Source organism: Hetaerina americana, unplaced genomic scaffold, assembly GCF_022747635.1.
Source record: "Hetaerina americana unplaced genomic scaffold, ioHetAmer1.1.p SCAF_10, whole genome shotgun sequence".
Classification (NCBI taxonomy): domain Eukaryota; kingdom Metazoa; phylum Arthropoda; class Insecta; order Odonata; family Calopterygidae; genus Hetaerina; species Hetaerina americana.
In genome coordinates, this window is record NW_027286070.1 from 55,494,059 (window position 1) to 55,508,911 (window position 14,853).

The 14,853-nt window shown below is 32.0% G+C and overlaps 1 protein-coding gene across 6 annotated transcripts in view; it reads right to left on the minus strand.

Moving 5' to 3' along the window:
• Aldh-III (Aldehyde dehydrogenase type III) overlaps positions 1 to 14,853 on the minus strand; it is a 90,665-nt gene that overhangs the window by 692 nt on the left and 75,120 nt on the right. For 5 of the 6 annotated variants that reach the window (XM_071598681.1, XM_071598682.1, XM_071598686.1 and 2 more), the window contains exons 11-12: positions 13,004 to 13,154; positions 4,714 to 4,817 (exon numbers count right to left, since the gene is read on the minus strand). In XM_071598681.1, the coding sequence (XP_071454782.1) occupies positions 4,752 to 4,817; positions 13,004 to 13,154 (217 nt within the window). In that variant the 3' untranslated portion in view covers positions 4,714 to 4,751. The remainder of the gene's footprint in view (positions 1 to 4,713; positions 4,818 to 13,003; positions 13,155 to 14,853) is intronic. The other variant, XM_071598683.1, reaches the window with a different exon arrangement.

The window sequence follows — 14,853 nt, forward strand, 5'->3', positions numbered from 1 at the left end:
TAATCATTCTTTATGTCAGCTTCAACGTCAACACATTTAGCATTCATTAAAATATAGGTTAGCTAAGTGGAAACATTTGGTAGTTGATTATACACATCAATTTCTCTTTGAAATACTGTGACCGCCTGCATACATACATACATACACATACATATATATATATATACAAACATATATATACATACATACATATATATACATACATATATATACAAATATATATATACACAACAACAATATAAGAACACATAAAAAGATCACACGTTATTTCTTGATAATTTTGACAGAATTCAGCTCCGTCTTCATCGGAAGAAATAGAATTAAAGTAATTACTTCTATTTCTTCCAATGAAGGAGGAGCTGAATTCTGTCGAAATTATCAAGAAATAACAAATGAAATATCTTTTTATGTGTTCTTATATTGTTTGTTGCTGTCCAAGTTTGTTTTTCAACACTTCTTCGTTACTTTGACGAAATTATATAAGTATATATATATATATATATATATATATATATATATATATATATATATATATATATATATATATATATATATATATATATATATATATATATATATATATATATATATATACACACACACACACACACACACATATATACATATATATACATACATATATATCCATATACATACACATATATATGCATATATGTACACATATAAATATGCAAATACATATATGTATATATACAGGGTGTGACGCTTAAATTCTGGCATATTTCAATGTATACATAAATATACACACACACATTTACGTTTATATTTATACCGATGTGTATTTATTTATTTTTGAATGAACCACAATGAACCTTTTATTAGGTACACCAATACACTGGCTTAAAAATTAGTAGCATTTCTCAACATTATGATGGCTTAAGTATACACATTATGAAAATTAGGGCAGGTAAACTAATTTAAATGGGGCATAACATGCAATACAAATTTAAAAGATGTAATGAGACAGGTACATAGTGTGGAAAGTAATCACAGTGATGACTGGGATTGCTTTTTTACTGAATTTTAACTTAAGCATATACAATGGGTGCAGACACATATGAACGTGGCAAAGTGCATATTTCATCCTTAAAAATATACAATGGGAAATGAAGCATTCCAACTTCTCTAAACAAGAAAGTCATTTGATTTAAGCCCCTTTTAGACCAATGCAGGAATATGCCTTCAGTGTTTTGGTTCCTAATGAAGAAGGTCATAAAGAGAAGCTGGTTAATACCAAATAAAAAGACAGTTCGCTACGCACAATGAAATTTAAAAGTAAAGCAAGTGTTAATAAAATGCTCTAATCCAACTCTATTACATGGTATATACAGCCTAGAACAAATATAAGGCATGGTAGGACTTGAAAGTGAAGGTGAAAGAATGGATAAGGCAGCCTTCATCAGGAAGAATGACTACAACAGGAATATAAAACAATGACCACAGAGGACAAGAGAAAACAAATTATAATTTTTGAACAGAAGTATCCGGGCATTGAATTCTCTTTTAGAACACTTTTAAACCCATTTCCTAAAAATATAAAAATGTTTAAAATAAATTGTAATGGAGTTATTTTAAAAGGAATCAAATGACTGATTAATGTCATTACATCCCTTGCCATTTGTCTAATAATGTGTATTTGTAAATATAGAAAGTAAATAAATCAAGTGTAATCACACATCATGGTGATTTATTTCAATGATAAAACCTTAAAAGCCTTGATGAAGACCATGTTATCAACATTAGATAAATTGTACTTACATACTCTCTTCCCATGAGCATTGTTTTATTTGATTAGAACAATCAATTGGTTTGCTTCATGAGCCATGGCTTACCAAAACAAAAATGCCATTCATTTCAAATAAGAAAAGGTTATTAGCATGTTGAATGACCCTGTGGCACAAAAACATCCATACTCTGATAATCTGTAAGACATTTATGACATGCCATCAAGGCAATGAACAGATTTTTCATCATTGGAAATAGTAGAAAAATGAACGAATGGAAATATATGATGATGTGAAACCTTTTCTTACACCATTAAGTATACTTTTGGAATGACAAATTAATTCCTGATGAAATTACAATACATCGTAGGATTTCCCATCCCTATGCTCACCTGCAAACACTGTGAGTTATCTTACACAATGAACTCAGAACTGTAGAGTAAATACTTCTATTTACAATATTGATGGATTATTTTAAGATTGAAGACATGATGCACAGTCCTAGAGGAATATATTTCAGTGAATGACACCCATGATAGAAGCAAGTAAGTTTCCCATCTATTTCAAATTAGAATGAAACATCTACTTGCTCCCAGCAATACCCATTATTAGTCTGCATGCTTTTCCTATATTGGCAATGGCATAGCTGCTGAAGTACTCATCAAAAATTCTAAAGACTCTCCCATTCCAGCCCTCCATTCAGTAAGATGATTATTGTGAGAACCCTATGCAAACCAATGTCATTGATTGGTCTTGAGTACACTCCACCCTAGACAGTCTTGGAATGGACTTCAAAGGGACTTTCTGATACTAGACAGAGGAATTCCATAGAGTACCCCAGGAATTCTATAATAATCAACTGAAGCTCTCCAAAACACTTCGGTATAATAGTAATATCAGGAAAAGGACTTTGGTGAGACTTTTGGGCAATCTTGTGCTACATGAGTAATAATACTTTATATATGAAATGTAATTTAAAAGGGTACACGTAATACATTTCAACAAGCACTTATCAAATATTTATACAAACACCAACATGATGCTCGGCAACAAGGAGGTGCCAAATTTTAATCTAATATTATGGCATGAAAAATCCAGAATTTTTGTCAATACATCAGTCAAACTACAAAATTTGTGCATTAAGCAATGTACGGGGGGGTATTGTTTTTAATTAATTATTGCTATGAATATCATCACTCATGGACAATACTAGCACAGTCAAGAAAGTGGAAGGACTTTATCCTATTAGGCAGAAGGGCAACAATCCAAATGATCATGAATGAGACTGATCTTAGTTAAGGTGGTGTGCAGAAAATTATTCACAAAGATCTCCACATGTTGAAGGTGTCAGCATGCTAGGTTTCATGAACATGGACTTCTTTTCAAATAAAACATTGCACAGATTTGCCTGGCAATCAAAGTGATGTGGCCTTGAAATTTTGCCTAATCCACTCTCTTCTCCCATTATCACCCAAAGCAACTTTTTCTTATTGCCTGAACTCAAAAAACCATTAGGGGTCAGCAACTTGACAACACGAATGACAATATTCTAGAGGTGGAACAATAGTTTTTTACTCAATTTGCTGAGTTCTACAATGATGGCCTTCTAAAGGACAAGAAATGCTGGGAGAAATGTATAACTCTGGATTGTGACCATGTAGAGAAGCCTTAAGAATAACAAAATAAAAATTAAGTTTTTATCTTGTTTTTTATAGTAATAATAAAAAGTTTACAATATCCCCTCGTACAGCATGAAAGTAGCATGCAGTTAGTAGGTGCTCTATTACTGTCTACATTTAATAATGATCAATTTCTAATACATCCATAGCCCATAAAACATTGATAACTGCATACCCCACACACAAGAAGGATCAGGCATTGCACAGGCAATTGTATAAATAATTCTTTAGTTATTATGATTCAATTTCTATAGCAACTGTTATTGACTTTTCCAACACCTAAACGCATAACAAGACTAATAAACACACAGGAGGGTTCTTGATTTACCTAATCTCATTTAAAAAGATAGTGGGTGACTGATTTTAATGAGTTTGATACTCAAATTTAATGTAATATTAACATACATACATACTGACTAGATAAAATGAAACCCTATGATTGAGTTCTCAATTATTAATCGTTTCTATTTGCATTAGCCACTTTTATCAATAATTTCAAATTAAAAATATACAGAATTGGGTGAGAAATATATACCCAATATGATGATTAAAATATGGCCTTTTCTTTATCATGTCATTTTCCTAATCACTGATATTTCCTATTTACAATAGCCATCTTTTAGTACAATTTAACATTAACAATTTTAAATTTTAAAATAAATTTTTAACCATAAACCAATCTTTATAAATATTTTCCAACAAACTCAACGCACTACTTTGGCTGAACATTGCTAATAATTTTTAAGCATCACAAAATGTCAATCTTTCAGCATTAGTCCTTCACTATTGTTGCCGATATAAATGTTCAAACAAAATGAAAATGTCATCCTGCAATCCTATAGCAAAATTCAAGGTTCATTACATGGTTAATACTAAAAAATATCATGGTTAAACGCTGATGATAAATTTAAATAATAGGTTAGGCTAACTTGAAATTTTTTAGTGTCTTTGTGTTAATGAAACCATTCTAAGGTTAGGATGAATTAGAATCTCATAACATGAAATCCAAGGAGTTCAGCTTTAATAATTTGTGAGTGTTTATCATACTTTTATGATTTCATGAGTTTATTTTTGTGTTAATTATGAAAATATGCAACACAAGACCATTCTAAATGTTTTCAAAATCGGGCTATATACCTAGTGCAATATGCAAAATGATGAAAATCACCCAATTCGATAATTACATTTAAAAATATTTTCTAAATGGAGCGAATGAAAACCGTAAATCAAAACCTTCCTGTGTATTACTTTAAATACATCACATGCTGACAGCTAAACAAATCTCCCACCTCTTTTAGACCAACTATGAGACACATCACAGGAAAGTCTATGGCCGAGTTTTTATCTCCCACAGAAGATTCATAATCATGCCACTAAATCTGGAGGGCATTTTCTTTAAAGAAACAGAAATATATATTCACAAGAAAGCTATATTTAAGAAAGACACTGAATATTGACATTAATTTCCCAAATATGGATTACACTTAAGGCCACCATAAATATATATATATATATATATATATATATATATATATATATATATATATATATATATATATATATATATATAAACACTAAAACAAAGCAATTTCAGGGTGCCTACAGCACATTCTGAGTTTTTATTCTGTTTTACTTATATCAGACAAATTCAAAACCCAATAGTTCTATATGCATTTGAGTTTCAATCTTCATTTATTATGTTGACTCTTGAAATTTCTCACTGGAGCATTCAAAATATTGGAGAGTTTAAAAATGTCTGAATTACTGAAAACTCCCCAAACACAGCCGCTCAGATCACAAACAGATGACTTCTATACCTATATTGACTCTGAGAATTTTACACACATTTTAATTATTTCACAGTGGAAAACAACTAGAGTAAATTGTGATTTCATCATACCCAAGAGCCTCAGGTAAATTTAGTCCATGACTTTCAAATAACATTCTACTAAACTTCGAAGATTAACGTCATTTATTAAGGTTTCTGTATGGCAATATCTTACGATGAAATACTGAATCAAAGATACAGACAGGTAAATTTTCTAAGCCCTATTTGTTTCAGTGCTGAATAAAAATGTTTGCTTTTTTTCTGATGAGATGACATTTCTCAATAAACTAGTCAAACAAAAAATGCAATGCAGCAGGGTAAGTTTAACACTATCTAATAGTCCAAACATTTTATTTTGTTTTAAAATATTTTATTGATATCAAAACATAGTTTTAGATGCGTAAAATTTCACATGGTTGATTCAGAAAATAATGGCAACATATAGTTGGCTAGATACAGGAATATCTTAAAAACATTGAGAATATAAAAGGAGGCTGAGACTAATATGTTAATGCCAATATTTATTTAGGGTATTTCAGTGGCTAGCCTTAATGTCCAAAGAATTTTAACCTTAGCATAAATACAAGTTGCAGAATTATACCTTAAAGTGTGCAACAAATTTAGTTGCTATTAATACATACTCATCCACTTTATCCCAGTACAATCAAGGCCATTTTCTAATATTCCCTGACTCTTCTATGGTCAGAGCACTGCTATTGCTTATCTTAAATCTTTATGCTGCTTAATGCTTATCTTTTCTTAACACTGCAGGTTTAGGAAACATTATTTAAAGAATAATGAAACAGTGTATGGATTGTAATGTTAAGCTAACTAACTTAAAAATAAGGGAAGCTATTAAGGGCATTGCAACTAGTCATGGGTGTTAAGAGAGAATACCAAGGGGGTATTTCTAATGCCAATTTATTTGATAACTAAGTGAGTGACCTTACCCCCAGGTGATACTTGCAAATCACTTTTAGCTTTTCATTAGTTTTCTGAGGGACTAAACCACTAGAATTGGCACAACACCCATGCTTAATGAAGATCTTGGACAGCTGAAAATTGCACTGGGCAAATGTGCAAGCAGCCAAAATGATCTTCATTCAGTGTGTGTATTCATTAAAACCATACACAATCAAAAAATAAATTAAGAGGAGCATAAGTAAAATAAACAAATGACTTCGTCCTACTGTTAGCTGAAAAATGCATCCCTTACCCTATGGTCAAATATAATATTTACAATCGGTTTTTTATTCCAAAAGTATTACTTCATTAGGGATTCTCACAATACTTTCCTATCTTTCAAGTCCCAAAATAGCAACCACCCTGGAATTATTTGTATAATTTAAATGCTCTAAAATGACTAATTTTACATGCATAATTCATATTATTTTCTGTAAACATTTTTCAAAAAGTTGGTGCACATATTATACACAGTAAAATTCATGCAGTTCTTTTGTTAGCTAATAGTAGGTATTTTATAAGCATGTTTGGCCAGTTAACATCCAAGATTTTAATGTATGGCTTATAATTATTAAAAATATAATCATTTTATGATTTGAAGAACAAAATTTTGGTATTGTAATCCGGTTCATAAATAATCCATTATATTATCTAGGCATTCTCTTCACACAGTCACAGTAAGCTGTATTTTGTTAACCACAGAGGAGTTATACGTATAATGTCTAAAATAACATTTTATGCCATACCTTGATCTTGTGACCTACAAACCCATTATTACAGGAATCATAAAGGATTATCAGTACAGTATACTTTCCATATATTACCCTGGCAGCAGTGGTGGCGATTATCTAAGCTGTTCTACTGTGTTAACTTATTTAGCTATTTTCATTGTGCTGCATTAGTAGTTTATTTTAACGATTCCAACTAAACTTTTATGATGGCAGGATTTGCTAATGAATGCCAATAATCATATTCTATGTGGATTTGAAGTTCAAGGAGAAAAGAGTCATGATTTCCAACTGTCAAAGGGAAGCTGAGGTAGATACGACAGCCTCTGGAGGCAGAGGGGAAAGTATTAAGAGGTTGATTAGTCCAATGAATAATGCAAATGGTGTTTACAATGTCACATTTCCATTTCATGTCTTAAGTTCTAAATAAGTTTCTCATGAGTAAGTTACAGATTTCATCATTTTTTTAAGAAAGGCAGCCTCGGTATCCCTCCAAATAATGAGTAAGAAAGGGTTTACGAGTGCCATATTGGGCCTAACCTTATTCTTTGATCCAATCCCAAAGGCTGTATAATGCAATACATGGATACAATACAATTCCCATGCTAGTATACCCATCTCTTAGCAAACAATAAAGAGTGAAGATGATTATTCTAGTTGATTCATATACCCTTAAAATCTAGCATAACAAAATGAGAAGTACAAGTCACTAACAATTTCTATCACATTTTAGGAATACTTGTCTCAAAATGTGAATAACTCCTATCAATCATTGTAAAATTTGAGCTATTACCACAATGCTGAATATTGACATTCATACTTTGTTTTGATAAAAACTATTCATTGGTACTCATAACACTGAACTGAACTTAAAGAGCACACCAATGTGGGGCACAGAATTAATTGGGTTGACTACCTTGGGAATCAAAAATCTTAGGACTTCTAATTTTTAAATTCTTTCAAGAGGGGAAAAATCTCATACTCCATTGATTCATGCGTTAGTTCATATAGCAGGTATCAGCTTAGCTGAGATTTAAGATTGTCAGCTTAAAGTTTAAACCATGTAAGAAATCAGATGTTCTTAATTTATTACTAATATTTTATCCCACCCCTCTAACAAGCAGCATTTTCCAAACAATAAATCTAACCCCTTTGAATATATGATTTAAGCCTACAAAGCATACTTCAAGTGAAAATTCAAAGTATATCTATATTCCCTCTCCCATAAAACACACCAGTGCAAAAGATGTACCCTGATTTTTCAAGTAAGAATTTACCAGAAATACTTGGATTAAACAATAAAGGATCAAAGTATTTTGATGTTAGCACTTAATATGATGAAAATTGCCGTCACATTAAAAATTAGCAGCTACATCAATGTTTATTTGCTGTAGAATCCCAGAAATTCATTGTCACGGCTGCTATATCATTTCCACAGTTATTTTCACTGGAGTTGTCACTTCCCTTTTACACAATGTCGTCCTCATTTCCATGTACTGCATTGCTAATTTCACATTTTTTTAAGGACTTTTTCAACCAAAAACACTAGAAACTGACATCCATTTCATTCTCCCTGTCAATGGAAATTTGTGATGAAGGCAATCCTATTGTCTATTGATATGGGAAAAAGTACCTGATGGGAAGTATTTTTCCAGCAAACTGTCTTTTTCTAAGAGTCCATAAGATGCAGACTGCTTTAAGAACACATTTTGGAATAAAAAAAGTGTATTTTATGGGCAAGGCAATATTGCAATTCAAGTGGTGTAGATTCTCCCTGACAGATGATTAAAACCTCTGCAAAAGAGGAATATTTACTGAACACTATCAGGGAAAAAATGAAGAAAATGTTAAAAATATGGTGCAAAGTAAGACATCACATTTTCCAGGTTTCCCAAGTCTGAAGTACATGAGAGGTCCCATAAGTACCCGGCCTGACCTACAGATGGTGGTAGTTGTTTCAAAAATATCACTCTATTAGAAAGTATGCAATCTATAAAGCATAAGTTTCAAGTTTGAAGGCACCACGTTCTATAATATTTGTTTGGCAGCCATCAATAGTGAATATTTTCAGTGAATTTGTGACAATGGAGAAAGTTGGTCATCGTTATGTGATACAATACTTTTATTTGAAAGACCTCAGCCCAACCAATATAAAAGCTGAACTATATTCTATCCTGGGTGAGTCTACTCCTTTGTTTACAACAGTAAAATATTGGGTAGCAGAATTTAAACAAGGCCATATGTGCGGTTAAGACAAGCATCACATCAGTCGACCAAATGAGGTGGTGATTCCAGAAACGGTGAAGAAAATCCACAAAGTGATACTGGATGATCATAGACTGAAAGTGCACCAGTTAGCAGACATAGGAGGCATTTCAAAAAGTGTGGCACATTGCATATTAACTGAAAATTTGGACATAAGAAAGCTGTGTGCAAGGTGAGCGCTGCGTTTACTCACACTCAAGCAAAATCAGTGACATGAATATGTTTCAATTGAGTGACTAGCAAAGTTTCACAGCAACTAAGGAGAATTTTTGCACCGTTTCTTAACCATGGATGAAATATCGGGCCCATTACGCCACACCCAAGACAAAAGAACAATCAAAACAATGGATTTAAAAGGGAAAACCGGCTCCAATGAAGGCAAAGACTGTTTCATCTGCAGGCATGGTCATGGCGTCGGTTTTTTGGGATGTAGGTGGGATAATTTTCATTGACTATCTTGAAAAAGGAAAACCTATCAACAGCAAATATTATGCAAACTTATTGCAACATTTGAGTGAAAAAATCAAGCATAAGCAGCCGCATTTGGCTAAGAAGAAAGTGTTGTTTCATTAAGACAACGCACCAGCTCACAAATCCATTATTGCAATCGCCAAATTTCATGAATTAAAAATTGACCTCATACACCCTATTTGCCAGATTTAGCCTCCTAAGATTATTTTCAGTTTCCAAACTTCAAAAAATGGCTCAGAGGTCAAATATTTTCTAACTGTGAAGAAATGATGTATACAGTTAATGGCTATTTTGAGGAGCAAGACAGTTCTCATTATAAAAAAGGTATTGAACTAATTTGATATCCCTGTTAAAAGTGAATAGAGCTGAAAGGAGATTTTGTTGAAAAATGAATACATTTTTTTCCAAAATTTTTGTTTTCTTTTTGGGTCAGGTACTTTTGGGATTACCCACATAAACGCATTTAAGTTTTTACATTACAGATATCTAATGCAGAAGGGATCCCAAATGTCTAACTATTGGTTATAAAAATGCTAAATTACATTCTAAAGTGAGTCATTTACAAACTATGCCAGCTGCAAGATTGGGGATATGGATGAAAAAGAACAAAAATTGGTGTCTCTCGACCCTCTTTCATTGCTTTCATTCATGATAATGTTGATTAGTTACAGGTGAAAACAACGAAAAATATACTTTCATGCAAAAATAATCTTAACTAACTGCTAAAGGCTTTGAGTTCATATGCAATCATGTTAAATCAAGGACAATTATCACAATAAAAATAGGCATAGCTTTATTAAAACTGAGAATTGTCATTAAGAGTAAGTTTACAACAACAGGTACTCATGAAATAAAAGAGAAGCCAGCTAAAAGAATGAATTGTTGCCAAACTATTTTCCATGATTCCCAAATTAATCTTCCGGTTTTCAAAAACAATGTAACATAAAAGTCATGCAAATAGGAAATGATCATTATATCATGAGGATGTATAGAATTACATGGTAACTAATTAAAAGTAAATTATTTTCAGAGACTTTGCAATCACTTATTGTACTGAAAGTTAATCTAGCTCCACATTTAGACCCACATAAGTGAGCAGTAATGACTAAAAATGAATATATATGTCTACGGAATATTTTTTCAATACACTTAAATTCACGAGACAATGAAATTAAATGATGAGGCAATTTACTGTAAAAGGTTATCCTTGAAAATTTCTACAAATCTTTAAACCAGAGATTAGTCTAATATCAGTCAAACACTTTCAAATAGAGACCTTTAGTAATATCAGGCATCAAATATTGCATCCATAATATTCTTAACTTTGTAACAAAACCACACTAGTACACTTCTTAGTTTTTTTTATTTACATTATCATTTGAAATATGGAAGAGGAGGATAACTTTGGCAGAGTGTAGGGGAATGGAGCAAATTTGCCAAGATCACATAACAATTCTCTTAAATGATTTTCTTTACCAAAAATACAGAAATATTATTCCTGCAAAGTGTTTCCTATAGTCTCAAAGTGGGTACAGATGGTTATCAGGAGTGTGCAAAGATTTTTTTCCAATGAATGAAATCATGAGCACAATGTGTATCAAATGAATCTGTAATTTAATTACGATGAAATCAGGGAAAACCACTGGGGTCTGGAGAGATTCACAGTCTCAAACATGTCACTTATCTGAGCAGTCACTCTGGGGACAGTTACCATGAGAGCCATGGTCAATCTTTGAAGGTCATTCTTGAACAAGTGCCAATATTCTTCATAATAATTTATTAATTCCCTGTAACAATAATTTAGCCTCCTGAACCTTATTTCCCATTTCATCAATAGCTTTCAAATATAAGATTCTCACATATTACTGGTGATAACATTCAAAGGTTGGCATCATACTGAGCCCTCAGGGTTTCCATTGCATCCATTTATATGAACAAAATAAATCTATTTTAATAATATCTATGATAGTATATGAATAATTCATTTTTGACATTATCCAACAAAAGGTCTTAATTATGAATATGATGGTGATTAAACAGTTCCTCCTTAACAAACAAGGTTGCAAGGGGTCTCAGAGTCTGTTCTATGTTCCATGCACACCTATGATTTGATTAACTAGACACTTGGATTCAACAGATTTCATTGACTGAGTTGCTCCAAAAAACAATAATAATGTTTTCCGAACACTCATAAGTTAATCTTACACTAAGTTTTTCTGTGTGTGATAGTGGCGCCCCAATTTATACATTTTAAAAGGCCAGATGATCTGAGAACTATTTTTAAGCATGAATTTCAGAGTGGTACCATTTTATTTTGCTCATTAAAATAAAAAAAATAGTGATTTTTCAGGTACCATAGTCGGCATAGGGAAAGGAACTGGCCCCCCTACCCTGATGTGTGAATTTCACATGCCGTCAGGCTTAGTACTAGGTGAACTTTAGCATTATCTACTACACTGATTATTGTTGTTACGGTTTTTATATAATATTATACCCAATAGCTGAAAAATAGGAATGCAAATGAAGACGTGCTATTTTTGATAGTAAATATTTTTCCTTCATTTCTGAAGATATCAAGACAGCTAGCTAAAACAGTGAGGCTAATCAGGAAGGATTACACTCTCAGTGGGCACATCAGTCACAACAAAACAAGATATGATAAAATGTACACCTCAGGCAAGGAAATCATTTCACCAAGAGTTAAGGAGCCTTGACTCATTCCCGAAGAATGCATTATCTTAAAAATGATTTCCACTGAAATGAAGTTTCTAAAATGTTACTCTTTAAAATATAACACTTTCATGAAAGTGGTGAACATCATGGTACCCAAAATTAAATATATATTTAAACTCAAAGAGTATGGATTGCTGCATATACAGTGAGTTCTATCCTAGTTTTAGTTTCTAGAGCTATTCTTAATGTGACTAAAAATATGCATACTGCTTCAGTTCCATCATCTCAGTGGCAAAGTGACTAATTTTGATTCTTGAAAATAACTACAATTTTTTACTTCGGTATTTGGAAGCCATTTTTACAGCCATTGCTAGTAAACTTTTTAAAAAATTCCAAGAGCTTGAGATGCTTGCTAAGGTAATTTATGCTAATTTTGTTATTAGGTTCATCATTTTGTATATAATCACTGCAGAGTGATAAATTTGCTTATGAATAACGATCACATTTGAAACAGAAGGAAAATGAAGTACACTTAGAAATTACAATAAGGAACTCGCAAATAAATGTATTTAAACCTTTCCATAATTATTCTTATAACTATCATACTGAACTATATAAGTAATTATATTCATAAATAATAGGCAGACATACCTTGGCTAGAGCTCTAAATATGCCCATTGCTACCAAGCCTAAAATAAATGCCATGATGTAAGGTATGTATTTTTTCCCATAAATTGTTCTTCTCCTCATTAAAGCTTTGAGGAGCTTGATTTTCTTATCTGAATATGGAGGATAACGGCTCCTGAAAAAAAACAACATATTTTTACATAAAGTAAATGTTAGTATAGTCATAACTTAATCAAGACTAGAAAAATCAATCACACAGTCAAACTTGGCTGAGGAGAAATTACAAGATAATATAATAATAGATCTTGATTCCTTAAATAATACTCCTTCAATAGGCCCAAATATTTGTTCATTACAATAATAGGGACCCTACTACAGTGATTACTTATACACATGTAGCTAATAAAATGCATAAATAACTACTTACAATACCTGAGATCTTGTTCTTACTGTGCTCACTATTAATAAAATTTTCTGTATATTCTTAGTACATGGCAAATATTTCCAGCCACCATTGACCTACCCTGGCCTTCAAAGACAACTTTTGGCTTTACCTCCCACGATAGCTCATCTCGTACTGACAACAATTGTTTCAGCATGTGAAATTCGCATTGAGGTTAGCTGTGTATGTTCCTTTCCTTATACTGTCAACAGTTTCCCTTAAGATCTAGTGACTGGATAATCACACAGCTCGGATGAATCTCATTACCCAAAGGCATTCATCCCTTGGATTTAAATTTAGGGATGTTCAGTCAGTAGCCGAAACCTTTGCCCACTAACTTGCCATGATGTCCCTCTTAACTATTATTCACCAAAATAAAAGAAATTGAGCTCTACGGCCTCGTAAATTTATAAAAATAAAACGAAAACTCCTATGGCCTTAATAAGAATAATTTCTTATTATGTAATAATATGCAGTAATAAGTGGTAATTTTTTCTTACCGCTATTGGAGATTAATTTTAATTATTTATTATATACCAAGCTTAAAAAACACAAAAACGTAACTTATGATTTCCTCGATTCCCATTAGAGACTTTGTCCTGATTTTTTTAACCATCATACTACTTTCTTTCTGATTTCTCTCTCAAAATCCTTCAAATCTTATCCTGGAGTTTTTGTTGATCATTATCCATTACTGCAAGTGTCTATCAGTTCAGCCAGTCCAATGATAATTTTTTGTTGGGGTTTATGTGCTTAATGGCATATTCAAAAAGCAAAATGCTCTCCTAAACTAAAATGATCATCATTCTCATCAGGAATTAATTAATTGTCAAATATTTTCCAGACTTCAATAAATCTGTGTCTTTTCCAATTTATTTTCAATTTTTTTTAAATTAAGGGACGATTCCTGAGTTTTCCTTGAATTTCCCAACCGCCCTGAAAAAGGGTGTATTTTTTAAACGATTTTTTTTTAATTTGCAAACACATGATTAAGATGCAATGCTGAGATGCAACCCTCATGGGACTGGAAAGATTCATTGACTTGTCACAACCAATATTAAAGCCAAGTCACGGTAGAAAGGTTATTTCTTTAAGTAGAGAGGTGGGTAGGGAGGTACCTTTAAGATATTAAGTTAACTAGAAAATTAAATTAATTTAAAAATTTCAAATTTCTAGTTTTTTTAAGTCAATTTTTTCTTGACCCCAACAAAGCAAACATATGTCAAAAAATATACCGGCCAAAATGAAATGAAAAAGCGATCCAAACACACTTTATCACCAAAGTTCTCATTTCAACAGTAGTGAGATTTAAATTAATCCAAACAACAGTTACATCAAAATTAACTGAACTCAAGTTTATAAAATTTCATGTTGCTCAGATTTTAGGCCAGTATTGAGAGTTACATGCCTATGGTCACCTTCATGTTTGTTT